General features: G+C 46.1%; 1 protein-coding gene across 4 annotated transcripts in view; it reads right to left on the bottom strand.

Moving 5' to 3' along the window:
* Window positions 1–20,324, bottom strand: part of ZFR2 (zinc finger RNA binding protein 2) — a 2,121,586-nt gene that overhangs the window by 704,445 nt on the left and 1,396,817 nt on the right. For all 4 annotated transcript variants that reach the window (XM_069649412.1, XM_069649413.1, XM_069649415.1 and 1 more), the window contains 2 exons: window positions 12,811–13,007; window positions 10,079–10,250 (listed from right to left, as the gene is read on the bottom strand). In XM_069649412.1, the coding sequence (XP_069505513.1) occupies window positions 10,079–10,250; window positions 12,811–13,007 (369 nt within the window). The remainder of the gene's footprint in view (window positions 1–10,078; window positions 10,251–12,810; window positions 13,008–20,324) is intronic.

Raw genomic sequence — 20,324 nt, 5'->3', positions numbered from 1 at the left:
GAAAGTGTGAAGCAGAGGAGAAACAGATAAATAACAATAAATAAATAATAAAGGCAACAAACAGTGGTAATGCAGCCAGCAATTTGCAAGTGCTAGGTTTAAGGCAGCAGACAGGGTAGGTCCGATAAGTGCAGGAAGAAAAAGGGCGGGGCTGTATGGGTACAGATACAGACCCCCGTGCAAGGGGTGGCACGGAGGCAGTGCGGGAGGGTGACTGGATGAGCAGGTACCTGGGCCCAAAAGACAGAGGGTGGCCAGGTGCACGGTGCCAAGAGAGAACAGATCAACAGGGGAGAGGGGGAGCGAAGGCAGAAGAAAAGAGGAAGGTCTTGAGGTGCTTCCGGAACCGGAGATGGTTCTCCTCAAGTTTTAGAGTGGCAGGGAGGCTGTTCCAAAGGGAGGCCCCAGCCGAGGACAGAGATCTACCCCCATCCGTTTCTTAGAAAAACGACTGACCCTGAGTGAGTTGGAGGTAGAGGAGCGAAGAGCTCAAGAGGGGAGGTATTTGCGGAGGGATAGCTGAAGGTATTTTGGACCCAGAAAGCCTTGTGGACAATGCAGAGGATTTTGAATTTAATCCTTGCATCCACTGGGAGCCAGTGAAGAGATTTCAGAGCTGGAGAGATACGATCCCAGGGCTTGAGGCCAAGGACAAGTCTCGCAGTCCTGTTCTGGATTAGTTGTGGAGAGTAGAGGCAGGTAGATTTAGAAAGAGGCTGTTACAGCTAGAGAGAACCAGAGCTTGAGAGATACCATGAGCTTCTGGGGGAAGGAGAGGAAAGGCAGAGTACCTCTGAGGAGGTGCAGTTGGAAATTTGACTTTTTAGAGACCTCAGAGATGTGGGCGCCTTTCCGGGAGGGGAGACATTGAACTAGAAAAATGAATGTCCCAAAAAAGGGAGGCACATGGAGAAGTCCTTCCCATGTCGAACCACATCGGTGGTGTGACAAGGCCAATATACACTGGCCTTGTCAAGAGGCGAATAGGAGGTACATGGAGAAAGACAGAGCTGGCCCGAAGTCTGAGGGCTGAAACTGTTAGAAATTCCCAATACCACCACCCACCCCTCCCCCTTCAGCCAGTCTGTGTCTTTGCCGACCATTGTCCCCAGCCTTGCCTCAAAACCACCATACAGAGATTCTCTGTGTTTTCTAGAATCTCCGGACATTTGAACCAGCAGAGAGAGAAACATCATCCAGCATCCATGAAAGCCACAGCAAAACATCAGAAATCTGAACCCCTTTAACAGACAATCCTCCCCGAAGCAACATGCTCAACGGAGAGACACAAGGCAAGAGTAACCTGGCAAGGGAGAAAGCTGGGAGTCCACCGCTGCTCAGCCACGAGAGACTGCGCTCCGCTCCCGCGTGTCAGTGAAGAACAGCCCTGGCGAAACGGAGATCGCTAGATCATCACAGACTTGCGCAAGGGATCTCAAAACACTTTCCTTGGGGAAGGCAAACATCATGCACCTCAATAAGAACTTCAGTATCGTACTTTCTGCAAAGTCCATACAATTCTGCGGCAGGCCTGCATAGAAAAAGTGGGTGTGGCTTAGCCCCCACTTTAAAAACTTTCCCTGAACATACATGCCATAGGAGGAAAAGAGAGAATAGATTGGTTAGGAATGAATGGCCAACCAGCATAAGGGTACGGCTATTTAAGCAGGGGACAGGGAACAGGAGTTGATGATGATGATATGTTATTTATAACACGCTTAATACCCAGCGGTTTCTAAGCGCAGACCCGGGGATCGAACCTGTGGTTCTCCGTGTCATCTTGCTTCCAAGGCGAGCACGTTGCCCCTGAGTTATCCTCCAGAGATGGTTATACGGCTTAGATCAGTAGTGTAGATAGAGGTGGACCAATAGACCAGCAGGAGGAAGCCAGGAGCGGCAAATTGTGATGAGATTGCTTGAGCCTGTGAGGTATTGGATGATGAGTGAAAGTGGTGCTGCAGTTCCAGTTTGTGTGTTTTTGTGGTGAGTAAGTAGAAGAGGGTAGTTAAGGATTAAAAGAGAATTGACTGGTACAGAGAGAAGAACAAATTACTTTCCCCTGGTAATGTTTTTTCGACTGAATGTTCCTCCCACGTATTCCTCATCTTTGATATACTCTGATATTCTGCTTGTAGCTCAGAAACCTTTCTCAGCAGAGGGTGCAGTGCATCGCAGACCTTGTGTCCTTCGAGGGCCTCCGTCCATCTTCAGTAGGACGTGACACTGGTATAAAAAGGCATGCCTCGCGCCCGTTGCTTCAGTTCGTATTTTCCCTCTCACCAGTACAGCAGTCTCGAAGATGAGAAATACTGAGCGTTAACCCAGAGGAAGGTGTAAATCACGGAAACTCCTACTTGACATAGCAGATGTTTGGGAGGAATATGTGGGAGGAACACCCAGTCGAAAGAACATTACCTGGGGTAAGTAATTTGTTCTTTGAATGGATTGTGTCCTCACACGTATTCCACATCTTTGATATTCTCCCATAGCAGTGTTTTGCAGGAAGTGGGAAAGAAGAGTTCAATTTTGATTTACGCTGTGTGAAACAGCTTTTCGAAATCTGGAGTTTCAGCCCGAAAGGGAATCTACACAGTAGTGCATACCAAATGTATGCACAGTAGACCACGTGGCAGGATTGCAGGTGTTCTGCAGCTGGGCCCCTCTCTGAAGGGCTCAAGAAGTGGGTACACCTCTATTTGAGTGGGCCCTTAGACCTTCAGGAACCTCTTTCCCAGCCAATTTGCAACATTCAGATATCCAAAGAACACGTTTGCTTAGTAACCACCTGTCCCATTATGTGGCACGTGTAATTAACAAAATGTTGGTTGTCCAGTCTCATCTTAGAAATCCTGTCAATATAGAAGCTCAAGGCTCTTCCAGTATCAGGTCTGAGTAACCTCTTCTCTTTAGAAGGATGGGGAGGAGGGTAGAAAGCCAGTAAAACAATTTTTTGCATCAAATGAAATTCTGACAATATTTTTTTGGTAGAAAATAAGGGCAAAGCCTCAAAACACCTTGTCTTTATGGAAGACTGAATGGTGGTTTAGAAGATAAGGCTGAAGCTTGCTCACTCTGCATGCAGAGGTAATGGCCCTCAAGAATATTGTTTTCAAAGACATCATCCTAAGTGGACAAGAATGTATTGGTTCGAATGGGGAACCCATCTGGAAGCTTAAAACCAGGTTGAGATCGGAACAATGAATGGAACTGGCTGGAAGATGTTGTCAATCTTTTTAAAAACTGGACAACAATAGGAACCTTGAAGTGACTCCAAACAGGACACCTCACCCTAAATCTTTGACGTGCAAGGGTGCGGCCGTGGGAGCATAAGCTGCCCTGACTCCCCCCACCGGCACCACTCAGTCCCCGTTGACGCGTCGAAAATATTTAACATTGCCTAATGACACCAGTATTATTAGGGGGGGAGGATGGTTGTAAGTATGGAGGAAAGGGGACTAAGGACTAAGACTATGTTAGTTACTACAGTGAGTAACATTTAATTACTCTTATGTCCCGTCCCCTTTCTGCCATACCACCATAGGTGATTACAACTGAATGTAGCCCCAGGGTGGAGAGGAGACCATCCTTAAGCAAATAAGTGCCTTAGAACCGCCGGTCCGAAGGCAGTCTCTGACTTAGAGCTGGCATCCAAACAGTAATGCTTACAGAAAGTCGAAAGGGTGGCCCAAGTGGCCGCCTTGCTTATGACTTGCCATGGAACCTGCCGCTGCACTGCGATGGCCATGGCCTTGGCTCTGACAGCATGAGCGTGCATGTTAGCTGGCAGCAGCCTGTGCTGACCTCTTAGGCCTCTTTGAAGGCCGCAGCCATCCACCGTGCAATAGGAGCCTTGGATGTTTGACACCCAGGTCTGGAGCCCCCAAAGTTGACAAAAAGTGCATCCGACTTGCGGAAGCCCTTGGTCCTGACAGATGGAATTTCAGAGCGCGCCTGACATCCAGACAGTGCAAGACTCTGAGCCTCGTCCTTGGGGTCCGCGAAGAACGTATGTAAGACTATTTCCTCATTTAGATGGCAAGCAGAGGGTGCCTTAGGAAGGAACGAAGGGTGAGTCCGCAGGACCATATCCCTGTGGAAAGTGGTATGGGGCTCTGAGGCAGTCAGAGCCTGGATCTCGCTGACTCTGCAAGCAGAGGTGAGTCCCACAAACAAAGCTGTATTAATGGTGACCAGCCCGATATCCGCGGACGCCACTGGCTCGAAGGGTTGGTGCGCCAAGGTGCCCAACACCACATTGAGGTCCCACACGGGATGTGGCTTCTTGATGTTTGACTATCGGGAAGAGAAGACCTCCTCCTCTGAATTTCTATCGCCGCCAATGGCTGCCAGATAGGTGCGACATATGTCCACCTACACGTCTGAGTGTGCAAGGTGTGCCGAGAAGGAGAGCACATCATCCAGCATGCATCTAAGGGGGTCAATCTCCTTAGAGTCCGCCCAATGACAGAACCTAGTCCATTTACTCTTGTATTGACTCCTGGTAGCCTTGATCCTGGCGCCCTGAATGATCTCCAGGTTAGCCTGTGATAGGCTCAGGTGCCTGAGGGAGACCTGCTCAGGAACCACGCTGCAAGGGCTAACTTCTGTGGGGTGGGGTGTATGACACTGCCCCCCTGCTTGGACAGGAGATGGGCTCGACCCAGCGGAAGGTGAATGGGAGGTCTGTCCGAGAGGCTGAGCAGTTCGGAGAACCACGGTCTCGCCAGCCACCATGGAGCTATCAGAATGATGCTGAGGTGACAATCTTCCTTTATATTGCGGATTACCCTGAGAACGAGGGGTGTGTGAGGAAAGGCATAGGACGTCATGCCGTCTCACCATATCTATAATGCGTCGCCCAGGGAGCCGGGACCCTGCCACTGCCAAGACGTGAACTGATGGCACTCCCCGTTCTTCCAGGAGGCAAACAGAACCACTGAGGGTTCCCCCATCTGCTGAAGACCTCCAGCAGCTTTGCGTTCAATTGCCATTCGTAATTGTCTGCTCCTAGTTTGCTGAGCCTGTCCGCTTCCAAGTTGGCCTCCCCCGCGGGAGGTGGACGGACGTGAGGTAGATTTTGTTCTCCAGGGCCCAGTCCCACATGCTGACCACTAGGGTCCACAGTGGAGGGGACCTGGTAGCTCTCTGCTTTCTGCTTGTTGACATAGTACATGCTGATGGAGTTGTCGGTCTGGATAAGGACAGTCTTGTCCCAATTAGCCGAAGGAAAGCTCTGAGAGCTAGCCAGATGGTCCTGAGTTCCAGCCAGTTGATGTGCGACTCCTGCTCTTGCCGGGTCCTGACTACATGGACGCTGTGGCTTTCTAGAGTGGCACCCCAGCCTTCATGGGAGGAGTCCACAGTGATGGTGACCTGTGGAGACAGCTGCCGGAAGTGCTTGCCCGTCCGCAGGTTGCAGTCCCTGGATCACCATGTGAGGTCCGAGTGGAGAGAATGTCGTATGCTGATCAGCTCTGCTTGGGAGCCCTTCTCCTGATTCCATGAGGCTCCGAAGTGAAGCTGTAATCTCCACATCCTGAGTCTCATGTGTGGCACGGCCAGGAGCACAGCTGTCATGATACCCAGTAAGTGTTGGCACCACCAGGCCGAGGTCACTGCTCTGGTAAGGAAGTGCGAAGTGGCCCTCTTGATGGCCGTAATCTTGTCTTCCGAGGGAAAGACCTTCTCGGAGCTCGTATCCCAGATGAGGCCCAGGAAGGTGAGGCTCTGCGTGGGCTGCAACTGAGACTTTTGAGGGATATATTAAATCCCAGGTCGTGGAGAGTGCTCATAAGTGCAGAGGAGGTGTGGGTAACCCCCTCCAGAGATCTCGCACCGACGAGCCAGTCGTCCAGGTAGACATGGTGCCCTGGGCCCTGAGGATGGCTGCCCCATTCATGAGTCTGGTAAATACCCTGGGGGCTGAGTTGAGGCCGAAGGGTAGCACCTTGTACTGGAAATGACAGCCCATGACCCTGAAGCGCAAGAAGGAGCGATGTCGTTGCCAAAGGCGTCCTTCAGATCCAGGGAGCACATCCAGTCTCCTTTGTCTAGTGTCTCTGCAATGAGTGCTGGCGTAACCATCTTGAATTTCTGAGAGGTTGATAGATCCAACACAACGCTCAGGCCAGCCTGGTTCTTCTTTTGGATGGCCCAATCCTCTCTGGGAGGCTGGGACTTCTTCCACAGCCTGGCTCTCGACGAGCAACCGAATCTCCGCAAACCGAGTTGGCGTCCCAATCTGTGGGAGTGGAGGGGAGGAAGGGGGAGGAGAAGGGATCGGTAGGCGGTACCCTGAGGAGACTACAGAGATGATCCAGGGGTCCGCAAAGTTCTGGCGCCAAAATTGCATGTGGAAGTAAAGCCTGCCCCCCACTGGAGACACGTGGACTCGAAGGGACGCGTCATGCCTTCTTTCCTTCTGAGGATGCTGCTGAGGAGGAGGGACTGGAAGAAGTCCTTGCTCCCCCCTTTTTGTGGTTTCCGCCGGTGCTGACTGGGCGAGCGGTCAGGTTGTCTCGACCTCCGTTCCTGGAAGACCCAGAACCCGCTGAACGACTGTCCCCAGTCGGTAGCGTTGATGAGACTGGTTGTACGACTTGGGCATGGCCTTCATTAGGATAAAGACTTAGCAGTTTGCAAGCTGTTCTTCTTTTTATCTAATTCCTCGCCATTGGTAGAGTGAAAGAGGTCGCTACCCTCGGACGGAAGGTCCAATATGCGTTTCCTGGACATCAGGGTTAAATTTAGTAGCCCGAAGCCAGGAAATCCTTCTCATGTCCGTGGTGATGCAGATGGACTGGCCAGAGGTATCGATGTGAGCCACAGTGGACTCCATGATGGCCAGCACTACGAGCTTGGCTTTTCGTAGACGCGCTTTGAAGAGTGCCTGGCTCTGCACCGGAAGCTCTGGAAGGAAATCTGCTTTTTCCCGCCAAAACCTCTGGTTTAGCAGCTGCCAGACTGGCATCCAAGTTGGATTGGCGCAGGTACAGCGTTGGAGTACAGCTTCTTCCAGAACGCCTCCAAAATCTTCTCCTTGCCTAGCGGCGCAGAGGACGAGGGGACCTCGGACGACTGAGGCTTAGAGTAAAGTGACATTGCAGCAATCACCAAAGAGTGCGGTTGAGGGTGGGCCGACAGCAAGAGTGGATCCCCCTCCATCTGTCTATATGACAGATTGGGCCGAGTGTGGCTTGAGCCACCCCTTCTTGGCCAAGGCAACGACGTCCTTCTGCATCGGGATACCCGTTTTGGTAGTGGATCATAGGGGGAGGACTTCTGCTAAGACCCCCTCCTCAGGCTGCTCGAGCTCAGATTGAGGAAGGTCCAGATATTCAGCCAAACCTGCAAGCAGGTCGTGGAAGGTCTTTGCTGACGACGGCGTGTCAGGGTCCTCCTCCTTATCTGTGTCCACCAGAGTGTCCGGCTGTTCCAGAGCAGGTGGACTGGTGGCTGGGCGCTGTGGGCTGCGGTGTGGAGACCGAAGTCGGAGGCTGCTGCGGAGGTGGTGTGGAACCGGCTGTACTGTGGGAGGCAGGGGAGCCGGAATGGAAGGAGCCAGCAGGGGCTGCGCTGTCAATATCACCTGCCTGTATTGACTGTAATCTCTGGCCATGGTTGCCAAAAGGGTTCCCCCTTTAACACATTCTCCTTGAAGGCCCACAACAGGAGATTCTGTGCTACTCCACTCAGGATCTGTACCTGATCCGTCATTCTGCCAGAGAATTGTGACCACTGAGTCCTGAGGGCCCACTGAAGGGACCTCATTCTCAGGCAGGCCTCTGACACCAGAAAATGCACGATGCCATGAGACTGAGCAACCTCAGAAAATCAAAGGACGGAACACTTGGGGCACTGTGAAATTTGTTTACCATCTGTGATATTTGGGATAGCCCTTACCTCGGGAGGCAAGGCTTTCCCCAGGGAAGAGTCCAGGACTGCTCCAATGAATTGCAGCTTTTGGCAAGGTGTTATGTGGGACTTCTTGAAGTTGAGGGAAAAGCCCAGTCTGTGCTGAGAGCGACAGGTGTAGTCCAGATGTTCCAAAGCCTGCTCGGGTGAATGGTGAATGGGTGAATCAGCCAATCGTCCAGGTAGGGGTAGATGTGAACTACCCCTCCGTAGATTCGGTGCCACCACCACCACCAGCTTGGTGAATATCCTTGGGCGGAGGTTAGCTCGAATGGCAGTAGTCGAAACTGATAGTGAATTGCCAATGGCAAATCTCAGGTATTTTCTGTGCTTGAAATGAATCGGCACATGAAAATAAGCATCCTGAAGATCCAATGATACCATCCAATCCCGGAACTGTAGGTCCTGGAAGATCTGCGAAAAAGTGACCATCTTGACCGTGTCCTTCCTGAGGAACTTGTTCAAGCCTCTCAAGCACAAGAAGGGTCGCAACCCTCCATCCTTTTTCGGGATCAGAAAAAAAGGAGAGTACCATCTTTGATTTCTTTCCGCTACAGGTACTTGTTCGATTGCACCCTTCTCCAACTTGGTGAACATAACATTGGTGTGAAGGAGTCAAGGGAGAGAAAGTAGGTATAGTAGAAGGGTAAGGTGAAGGTGGGCATGAGTGAATCCATTTGAATCATACAGAGCAATTGTAAGGCCCCAATTCCAATTAAAACATTAACCTCTGTTTAGAGTAGGGAGGGATAGGACTCCATGAAGGAGATTAGGCAGCCCACCTTTAGCATCTCATTCATACTCCAAGTCAGTCTGAGAATGAATAAGGGTCAACGTTCGATAGAATTAACCAAGGTTATGGACGCCTTTGTTATAGAGGACTGTTGCGCAAAGACAAGATAGAGAGAGGCAGCCCTATGCACCACAAATTATAAAATAAAACCCTTCAACTGTCCTGGAGACCCAGAGTGATTTTTGTGCTATCTGTGACAAAGGGAAAACATGTAACACACAGGCAGAGGGCTAAACCAGATGCAGAAATGGATGTGTGTGCATACAGAGCCCCAATCTAAACTCTTAAAGTGACAGCACCTTCTTTTGGAGAAGCTTTTTCCCCCAAACAGCCTGCAGTGCAGGCTATGCCCAACCAGTTTGGTAGGAGAGAGAGCAGGACACTGGAATACTAATTTACTCTGGTATGCCACAAAGTGTAACACCCTTTGTCTCCCAAATAGCTCTATATATTTACTGTGCAATAGTTATTTGGCACGTACATGACCTAGTTGCTAGAGGGGCAGAAATACTGTGATTATTGTTTGTGTGGGAACTCGTGCATTGAACCTTGACGGAACAACGTTTATTCATTGAACTATTGCGGCACAAAAATCAGCGTGAAAAAACTCAGTAAAAAAAAAACAGGCGATGGAATGCATAGAACCTTATTGATCATGACTGTGTACATGTTCCACTGTGTCTAGGCGCTCTTGTCTTTCCCCACCTCTTTAGACTAGATGCATAGTGTCTATCACCAGACAGTGGTCTCATATGTTAGCCCCTGAAGTGAGATGTGTCTCATTTGACATTTACTTTTTTTTATTAAAACATACACTGGTTCTGTCTTATGCTATGTGTGTCTAAGATACTTATTTGTAACCTGAAAGATATTATATTTTTTCAGCATACAAGTGTTGGGTGTTTTATTTAACTGTGTGGACTAACTGGCCATCTCTATCAGCCCTCCTCCCCTCTTGAAACATAGCTGGACTGCTTGGCCTCACTTACTGTTGAAGGGGATTGGCTTCCCTTTTTGTTGAATTGGTTATTCTGTAATGATAATAGAGGGTTGTACATCCCTCACCAGAGGCCTGGCCTGTATAAAAATATAACTAACATCATAAATGATCTCTGAAACTCTGTTCACGTGTGCATTTCTCACATCAAGTTCTATCATCTTTGGAAAGTACCCAAACTCTACTTATTACACAATGTGGCATCTACAGACTCCATAAAGGGTGTATTTATCTCCAACACAAGCAAGATTATCGCTTCCTTGTTAGATACCTATTAACACATAATTTCTGTGCTTCAAATTACAATGCACCCTTAGCATCCAATCCAATAAAGTACATCAATGGCGTTTCCAGAAAGGATGGTCCAAACTCACCGACAGCTTTTTGGGAAGCAGCTCTGTGACTTTCTGCAGAAGGGATGTGGTGGGCTTCTGGTCTGAAAGCACAACAAGGTTAACACTGCGATCCCCTCTCAAGAGAAGGCCCTTAGCTAGCACCCCAACTCGCATGACACCCTTCAAGCATCTGTTGGCAAGGACTTTTTTCCTGTGGAGATGGAGAAAATGGCACCCATGAAAGCAAGAACTAAAAAAACGTGCGAGGGTCTTAGTTGTTACATATGCATAGTATGAAGCTATTATTACTTGTTTCTTAAGAATATTTACACATTATAAACCACATATCCCAGAATAGCCAGGCTGCTGATCCACTGTTGAAATAGAAAACTGTGTGGCAGAAGACTGCTTTTAAAAAATCACACCATACAGTACATTACTACAAGCATTCTGCATGTAAAAAGCAATATTTGACCAATTTCCTGTGCTCCAACATGTTTATAATAGTGTTGTATTCCTTAGGGCTATTTGTCAGCTGTACGTAAGAAGTCATTTTTGTATATTGATGTTAGAGATTTATTTTCCTTGAATTGCCACTCTTATGTTTTCAAGTCACTGCAGGTTTCCTATACTGTTTGCTAGAGAAGTTGATTAGCTTAACATACAGCAGGAAGGGTAAATGCACAGCTCTCTTTATGCCATTATAAGAGAGCTATACAAAACAAGTTTCTTACTTGTAACACAAGTGTTTCAGTTTTACATCCGTTGCATGCCACTCATATGCTGGCAGCAAATGATAGGTGCTGTTACAAAATCCCCTGCCTCAATGCAGTAGTGGATGGTGGGTTTACCAAATGGCAGTATGCAGAAAATCCATTGACTACTCACAGGAGTCCACATGAGGGTGGCAGAAGAAAGTCACATTGATTCACCACAGACTAGTCCAGGGTCGAATCCTTTCCTAGACCACTAACCTATCGGTGGATGCATGCTATAAGTGATTAACTCTGGGTCATAACTCTTGGAATGACTTGCAGGGTAACAATTAGGACCCTGCATTCCCAACGGAGAGAGCCTGCAGCTCCCTTTAAACAAATGGCAACTCTGGGTCATAACTCTTGGAATGACTTGCAGGGTAACAATTAGGACCCTGCATTCCCAACGGAGAGAGCCTGCAGCTCCCTTTAAACAAATGGCAAGTGCCGAGTATAGAAAAAGCTGCCTTTTCCCTTCTGCAAAAACATTTGCATTCATTGGACTCTGATAGCATGTGCTGTAGCACTGTTAAAAGGTCGTACAAAACATCAGGGGAGTCAATTCACAATCCAGGATAAACAGTATTGCAAACCCACAGTTTCACAACCAGGGATTTTATCAAAGGACAGACAAAGTTACAGAAGCATTGTCCCTTGACAGAAAGCATCTCTGCTGAGAATACAATGGTTTAGTTTCCCAAAGGAGACAGACTATTTACTAAATGTAACACTCTGAAAAAAGGCTTATCCACTGTCTTTCCAGCATAAAATGCACTCACTGGGAGAGCAGGAGATCTCTGAATAGCACAGGCTAAACAGGGAATGAACACACAGGTATTACTGGCTACCAAAATGGCAGCAAGGACAGTGATAGACTTGGTCGTACCCCCAAGCCCAATGCAGACCCAGTAGAACTCAAGGCCCATAACCAATCAGAGCCCCATGTCAATCAGCGAACAGAGGACCCCACCAGGGGCAGGAGGGAGAGCCCTATGAAATCCATGCAGCCCAGTCCCACAATGTGGGCTCTAGGAGCAGGAGACTTGCGTTTGGTGAAAGCTGGGGAAGGGGGAGCTTGGAAGATGTTGGTGGCTTTAAAAGGGGGAGTGCTGGAGAGTTGGCAGTAGGAGAGAAGAGAAGGTAACATCTACAGAGAGGAAGGAGGTGATGAGAACAGAAGGGGAAGAAGTTGTGAGACCAGAAGAAAGATGTGGTTAAAAGGATGGTAGCTGCAGGACTGCCTAATAGCTGGGAAGCTGTTGAAAGCATGATCATTCTGATTTAGTAGAGAAGAAGAAAGTTGCAAAAAGAAACATTTCCCTAAGAATTGCCAATTACTGCAACCAACACTGTGATGAAAAACCTAATATTTGCACAAGGGCAATTTTTACTATTTCGGACAACATTGTACTAAACATCTGATAAAGCTGAGGGCTATATACGTGATAATTTCTAACCCAACAGCAACTTTCGTCTGTCTAATCAGATTTTGGACCACTACTGGCTCATAAAAAAGTAAAAAACAAATGTTGTCTCGTACAGTTCGAGGTCAACATGCCAAGAACTGCTTTATTCAGTAGAACATCCTCGCTTGGTCCATCTCCTCACAGTACCGCTGCAGTAAGACTTCAGATGCTGGCCGTCATTCAGCATGCCTTGACCGGGCTCCCCATCCCACCCACCTCTCCAGGGCCACACCACTTACCTGCTCTCCCAAGCAAAGCAGGGCCATTCTGTTTGGAGAGATTCATACTGTCCACCTTCTTTCTCTCCCCATGTTTTTTCACGTTTCCCACAGGCACGCCCCTGTTACCTGACCTTTCTTCTTTTTTTATCTAGTCATAGTGCTTGCCTGGTCCTTGCCAAAACAAGTTCACTGATCGAACTCGGATACGGATAAACGTAACCTGAAGTACTTCAAAAAACATACTTGAAGGCATTTATCAATAATTCAGAAAGGAATAAAGTGGAAGCCTAGGAAAATTAAACCGTCTTCCTTGAAATGCATTTTCTTACCCCTTTTCCTTGCTCTCCTCCTTTTCCTCCATCTCATTTGTATTCTGTTCTGACAAAGAATCTGAGACTAGCTTGAGCGACCTCTCAGAGTGAGATACAAGTCTCTGGATTGCCTGTAGTTCCTCTTCTGTGGGGTAGATTTTGGAGTGCTTGAACATGATGTATCGATCATCAAATGAATCTGGATGTCGGTTAGGCTATCAAAAGTAAAGTAAAGAATGTCAATAAAGGGAGACTTTTCTAAGAAAAGAAAATGAAGGGCAATGCCTTAACATCTGAAATTGTGCATGGAGCATTTGAATTTACTCATTAATAAATACAAAAGGTGTCCCCTTCAACATAATCTATTCTGTATGGCATGTCGCCTTCTCAGCTGGAGTTTCAGCCTCCATCTCCACAGGAGACCTGTTGTCCATTAATTGCACCTAGAAATGTATTCTCAGAGACTTGTCTTTGGCAAAAATTTCAAACCAACCTACCCTCTAGATATGCTTTGCCCAGAGCTCTGTCTGGTAACCAAAAGCAGATGGAAAGTAATATACTTATTTCCTTACTTATTTTCCTTTGTTACTCATTGCCTGGCAGATGCAATGAACGTATTCATGTCTCATTTGAGACCGCTAAACACAGCTATGTTCCTGGTGGAATTATTTAATCATTTATTTTAGAAACACAATCAATGTGTGTGTGTCGTAGCCTCAGACTCCATGTACAAACAAGCCAGAAAATATATTCAACTCTGATTTTTTAATGAGGTATATGTATTTAAATAGTGAGTGTGCTACTATTCAACAAAACATATCTACAACAGTTGAAAGTAGCAACACATTTACATTTACTAATACACAGTGAACAGCTGTTTATTTACAAGAAAACAAATTAAAAAAAGAATTGTATCTGTACCAGTAGATTCAATGCGCAACATGGAGGACTTTGTACAAACTAGGTTCACTAAACAAAAAAGAAGAATGTATAGTACATCTGTAAACTGAGATAAATGGACAGGCATTTTCAAAAAATTACATTACAAATCAGTCCATATGTTGCTGTAAATAGAACAATCACTATGTCATTGATTAAAGAAAGCAACATCTTTATGGACTTTGGAAAGTCTCTCAGTAAATCAGTAATGAAAACAGGGTCTACGTGTATCACTCATCAGCTCTCTTAGTTGTAGCGCCTTTCTCAGCACAGCACCTTATATTAGAGGGACCCAGTTCAGGTAGAAATAAAAACATTTCTAAGTGCTAATCAATATTTATGTTTAGGCATGAGGTTACTAAAAAAGTTATCTGCTGAGAGAACTCACCAAAATAGACCCTGGTGTAACATGTTCTTGACAGTGAAGCGGATAACTATATTAACACATGGCTACCAAATGCAGTTTTTAGATAGACTAATGGGGTGGCATTGATTTGACCAAAGCCAATAAATGCCAGTTGCCATACATTGGCAGGAACATCATCAAATGGATGATGTCCTGAACCTTCGCTTTATTGGGCTTATGCAAGCTCGTGCTCACCCAAGGGGTGGTGACTGTCAAGCTTTACTGCGCCAGTTGGAAGCACGAACCATATGTCGACTCAGGTGTACTTTGGTGGGTCTCAACACAGATACGGAATTACATGTGTTCCTCTAAATGTTGGAGGGTTGTGAGCCAGGTTTACGTGGAGAAACTGTCACTCATTGAGAATATATTTGTTGTCAGGAGTAACAGCAATATTTGGTTGTTACTAATTGTGAATGGACGAGTATCAAGAGTGACATCAACGTCCAGTGTTGTATACTAGTAGTTAACAGTGCCCGAATCCGGATGAGCTGGCGGCTCAGTGCCTGACCGCAATACCAAATTCAACTCCAAAAATTCTTTTTCCTTTTTTTTTTTGCAAATATTTTTTCCCGTCTTGAGTTTTTCCTCTCTCTACATGTCATCACAGTAGTGGTGTTGGGTTAGCCACCAGCTGTTAATTTTGTTTTTTTATGATTGTCACCTTAGATTTTAGTCAGAAGGGAATTCTGTGATGCATCATTCTTCATCTCAGACCGTGGTCAACCTTTTTATGTAATTTAGGTGTCATGTCACTTAGATTGGATCTTAGTTTTATAGATCATGTTGTCTTACCACGGTCTCACGTATGGATATAGTATTAGCCTTTCATTTAATTTCACATCGTTCTAATAATACTCAACATCTGGTCATCGGACCTTCATACTTTATGTGAGCTGACTATTACAGGTTATTGAACTTGTATAACACGGTATGGATGAGGAGCTGTATGCATTTGATAGTGCATTTTTGATTGGTTTCTTGAGTCACGTGAGCGCCAAGGCACACGTGACGAATCACGTATATTTTCACCCGTGAGGTGCTTTACTCGGATGACATGGTACCGAGCAGCATCCGAGCGGCTATGTGGACGCTATAATATGTGCAGGAGACGGCATTTTCCTTGTTGAGGTAAGACTGTTTTTAGTTGCTTATTGTTGTCGGCGTACATAAACGCTGGTGCAAGATGATGTTGCACTGAGTTTAAGTGCCTGGTCTTTGTGTTATTTTGTTTTCAGATGCAGATTTTTGCTTCATGATACCCGCTGGAGCTCTGCAGTGACCCGACGCATTATCTAGTTTTTTGGCTGAACAGCCTTTCATTTTCAGGTAAATTTTGACTAGGGTGATATTGGTTGCAGATTTCACGATACTGGGGCATACAAACCGTTTGGTTTAGGGATTTTTTTACCCTTACATAAAACTTGCATTATTTCATGCTGTTTAATACAGGTTCTTTGGAGATGACATCTGGATTTATTTCTAATTTCTAAAATAATTTTCAGCATAGCAGCAGACTTCAATTAGGTAACATATATTTTTTGATCAAGCGGCAGCTCGAGCACAACGGTCTGCACATAAGAGATGTGGTGCTGGATTGAGGAGCACTCAGTGTTATCAGGGCACGCCAGTAGTTATTTTACTTTTGGTTTGCGAGCAGGCACTCTATCTTGGCACAGCCACTGGCAATTTGGGGCTTTAAGTTTATGGGCAGCACATTTCTCGATCAGCCTAGTTGGGCACATGGTTAATATAGGCCTATCGTGTACAGTTGGGTGAGTTATAACATGCTGGGTGTGCAATTGTTAGGCACTGCAGAATGGAACGTTTTATAACATTGATTGATACATCTTGTTTAATAATGAGGCTAATTTGGCCTCTGGCCTATGCGCTTTCTTTTTCTTTGTTGTGATCTTTACTGGTTATTTTCCATGATGACATGGTTCTGGAACATGTATGACGATTATGTCACGGTGACCTTGATAATGTATGTATTCACATTTTTGCATTATTTTTGAATGTGGTTTGTGTAATCCCATATATTCATCCATTGGAATCCACACGCATGTATGTGTCACAATTCAAATGTTTTTTTTGTGGGTATTTTGATGACAATTTTCTTGGTCTCATTGGTGGTTTGATTGTATTGCTTTGTCTATGGAATCCAGATTTTTTGCCTTGAGAAATACCGCAGAAGGTCGAAACACGTGTCGGCAAATCATTCTGGCTGATGAAAAGAATTTGAATACAAGATTCATTGGACATTCATTTGCATTTCTCTGTTTTTGTTGGATCACAATCAGTCATTTTATTGACAGTTCCTTTGAAATATGTGGAGTCTAGCAGCGCAATATAACTAGTGGAGCTCAACCTTTCTTGGTTTTGTTATCAATGAATGCATTAGACCCACTGACAGTATCACCTCATTTCCAATATGAAGCAAATAAGGAAGAAATGCTTAATTTTAATCACAGTTATCCATCGATGGAATCCTTTTTGAATTCATAAACACTGAATATCTCTGCCCATGTAGAAGATCACAGGACAATTTAAAAATACAGAGAAACCGATCCTTCTTACACAACATTAAACAATGTCATATGTAAGGGTGTCGAAGAAGGAAGCTGACACAAAGGCGGCATGGTTTATAAACATTTATTTCTGAAATGGAAAACCTCACTGTTCCTATCTCTAAGAAGGGTTTCGATGCATCGAACTAAAACTAAATGAATTGTCAGAATGTATGTCAAATCAATGTTCCACCGTCCAACATTCATTGGGCTCTACCACAGGTGATCATCCTTATCCGCCGAGGAGTAGTCCATCCCCATGAGGTCCTCCCGCATTAAACCACCACTATGGGGACTATTGGGTAGGGGCTGCACCTCCCTAGCCTCATGGAAAAGGTCTCCCCACCTTGTGAATCATCACACATATTTAGGCAATAAACGCTGATGGATGGGTGCATTACCGGGTCAGGTAATACCCCAGTGCTGAGTTACAGGCCTGGGCAAGGATAGTGGGGAGATTCCGTAGGATGAGACACTATTATTCCTTTAACAGGGAGGGTTTTACCACTGTACCGGAAGAGGTTATGGCTTACTGTAATGTTAATGTCGCTCAACCTCCTATGGAATATAAGGTGGTAAACAATAAGGTTATGACAACAAAGCATATTAAACCAAAGGAAAGAATTATTTTGGTTCCTAAAATCAAATGCCATTCTCAATACAAAAGCTACACTACAAGGAATGGTGGAAATGTTGCCCACTCTAAATAATTTTCCCATAGCAAAGTTAAAACCTACAGCCCCTTTGTTATAATTACTAAGGAAATTAAATCTACCCTTAAAAATACTCAAGAAGTAGACAAACTTGATTTTGATGAAGTAAACTACATGTCCCAGAATCCTATAGGGCCTGAGATGAAGAAGTGAACTAAAGAAACATGCAGATGTAGTAGTCAGGCAATTAGGCCTAACAGCCTTTGCAAGGGTCAGGCAATTGAACCCAATGGCTCACACCTTAAACCAATTGCCAAATCTGTGAGGCATAAAAGGATACAGCAGGAGAGGGGAGAAGGAAGGAGTTGGAAGGCTGGCAACAGTGACACTAGTAGAAGAGCACGAGGCTGGCAATTCACGAGGATGTGTGGTCACAGAATAGACACCAGAGCGTGGAGACAGCAGAATTCACCTGCAAGTTCTGAGAGGGTCCTGTGGTCTCAATTGCCGTGGCTGCACTGAGGAAGACGTGCTGAGAGTGAAGCTTTCCCCAGGGACGCTGTGTGGCTGTGATTGCAGAGCCGTGGCTGTGCTGAAGCCCGAGGCCCGCAATAGAAGGCAAGCAGAAGGAGTGAGGAGTAAAGGAGACTCCCAATTGCTGTGGCCGGACCAGAGACACCTGTACTGCAGAACGGTGCAAGTCCCAAGAGTGCCTGAAGCAGTAGTAGCAGTTGAAGTCGGAAAATTAAACAGGTCGCAACCACAGTGTTCCTGGAACCGGTGAATGAAGCTCAGTGTTCAGATCCACTCAGCAAGCCTTGCCGGTAACTGTTACCAGCTTTGAAGTAACTCGCTTAAGTTAAAAAGGCAAGTATAAACTGTTTGTCATGGTGGAAAATCTTTTTTATAATGGAAATGTAACACGCGCACTATTAGTGAGGGCAATCGTGTTCGCATAAGAAGAAAAGCCTATTTCCATTGTTGAGCAATTTAATGTTGCCAGAGTGGTTACTTATCTCATTAAAAGGGAACACCTGTTCAAAACCATTCAGAAATCTAATGTTAACTTTCACAAGTGTAATAACTGCATGCAGCATCAAAGGAAGGTCGTGTGTGGCCAATTTTATTTCCTGAAAGGAGTCTGAAACCGTCATTGTGATATTGAATAGAAATACAATCACTGGTATCTCTTTAAGGTTAAAGATCTATCTTAAAGAGTGGTTGCGTGTGCTTACATTTGTTTTTCCTTTGAAGAATGAACCATGCAGTATTCGGAACATTTATTCTTTAAATCCAGAAGTTGTACTGACTAGAAGAACATGCACATACCCCAGACAAAAAGCAAACCCTTTCCATAGTGAAGCCAGTCCTATTGAGATCTATCCACATGATCTGCAAGGTTGTTGAGGGTCAGTGTCCTCTGATAAAAGTGTGGCATCATTACCTGAAGCTGGAAGTGTGTCAATACAGATTAAGGGTTGTAACTGGAAACAAGAAGGTGTGAACAAAGCTCGGGAAGGGAGCTGGGTGCTTGTAAAAGAGTCATGCAGAAGAAGATAATCTGTAATGCTGAAGACTGCTGAAGATGAAAGTCAATTTTGGAGCAGAGGCAGGTTATAGTTGTGGCAGTAAGGCAGACAGAAGAGTCAAAGAGGCTGCCCTTTTCTTGGAGTATAGGTAAGAAGAGTGCTGTGCCTACCTGTAGACATCGAAGTGTCTTGTCTTTAAATGCCCAATAATTCTAAAGTATAAAGTTGTAGAAGAAGAAGCAGAAGTACCTGAACTGTGGTGGTGTATAAACGGACAGTGGATGCCACGTTGATGTTGGTTGAAGTAGTAGCATACTGTGGAATAAGGAACAAGTTATTTACCTGTAACTGTTGTTCTCCAGCATCGGTCTGGTATGGATTCACATGCTCATGAATATTCCCCGTCGTCAGGCTGGGAATCCTCAGTAAAGAAAAAATCAGTTTCAGTTTCGTTTCTAAACTGTCTTTCTACTAATACCCAATCACTGGTCTCTGGGTCATACTGCCCCCAGCCAATGACTGCCCTCTACCTAAGCCCCTCCTCTGGCAGCCATCTTCAGATTTGGTAGCACGTAAAGTGGCAGTAGGACCAAGAGAAGAGTCGCAGAGGGGTTGGAGGGAGGGTTTGCATGTAACTTGTTCCTTCTCCAGCATGGGGTCTGGCATGGATTCACATGCTCATAAATATAAGAATATATAGCAGTACACACATGCACAACCACGAGAGGTGACAAGGCTCAACATTAAGCATTTCAACAAATCAACATTAAGCATCTCTTACCTCCTCACCAGGATTACCTTCAAGCGAACAGGTTGCACAGCACTACCTGGCTGACTCTGTACTCCTCCCTGGAATCCCGGTCGGCGCAGTAGAATCTTGTGAAGGTGTGTGTCGACCTCCACGTAGTAGCCCTGCAGATGTCCAGCAGGGGCACACCAGACAGGAATGCCGTAGTAGCAGAAATCGCTCTGGTCGAATGGGCTCTCGGGACGGCCGGGCAGCGGTCGGTTTGCCAACTGGTGACAGTGCATGATGCAGCCGGAGAGCCATCTGGAAATGGAAGCGTTCGAGAGGGCCTTCCCTTGGTTCACAGGTCCAAAGTTCACAAACAGCTGTGATGTCTTCCGAAAACTCTTTGTGCGGTCCACGTAGAACTTCAGCGCTCTAGCCACATCCAGCGAGTGCAAAGTCCTCTCAGCCGGCGACGAAGGCGACAGGAAGAAAATAGGTAACACCAAGGGCTCGTTGAGATGGAAGTCCGATGGCACCATGGGCATGAAGGAGGGGTGCATCCTCAGCACCACCCTTGTCTCGTGGAATGTCAGGTATGGAGGTTTACAGGAGAGGGCCTGGATCTCTCCCACTCGTCGTGCGGAGGTGATGGCCACAAGAAACGCTGTCTTCCACGATAGGAACTTCAACGGCGGGTCGTGA

The sequence above is a fragment of the Ambystoma mexicanum genome, chromosome 1p (genome assembly GCF_040938575.1).
Source record: "Ambystoma mexicanum isolate Mex_15411 chromosome 1p, UKY_AmexF1_1, whole genome shotgun sequence".
Lineage (NCBI taxonomy): Eukaryota > Metazoa > Chordata > Amphibia > Caudata > Ambystomatidae > Ambystoma > Ambystoma mexicanum.
This window is presented reverse-complemented; position numbering and strand designations above follow the sequence as displayed.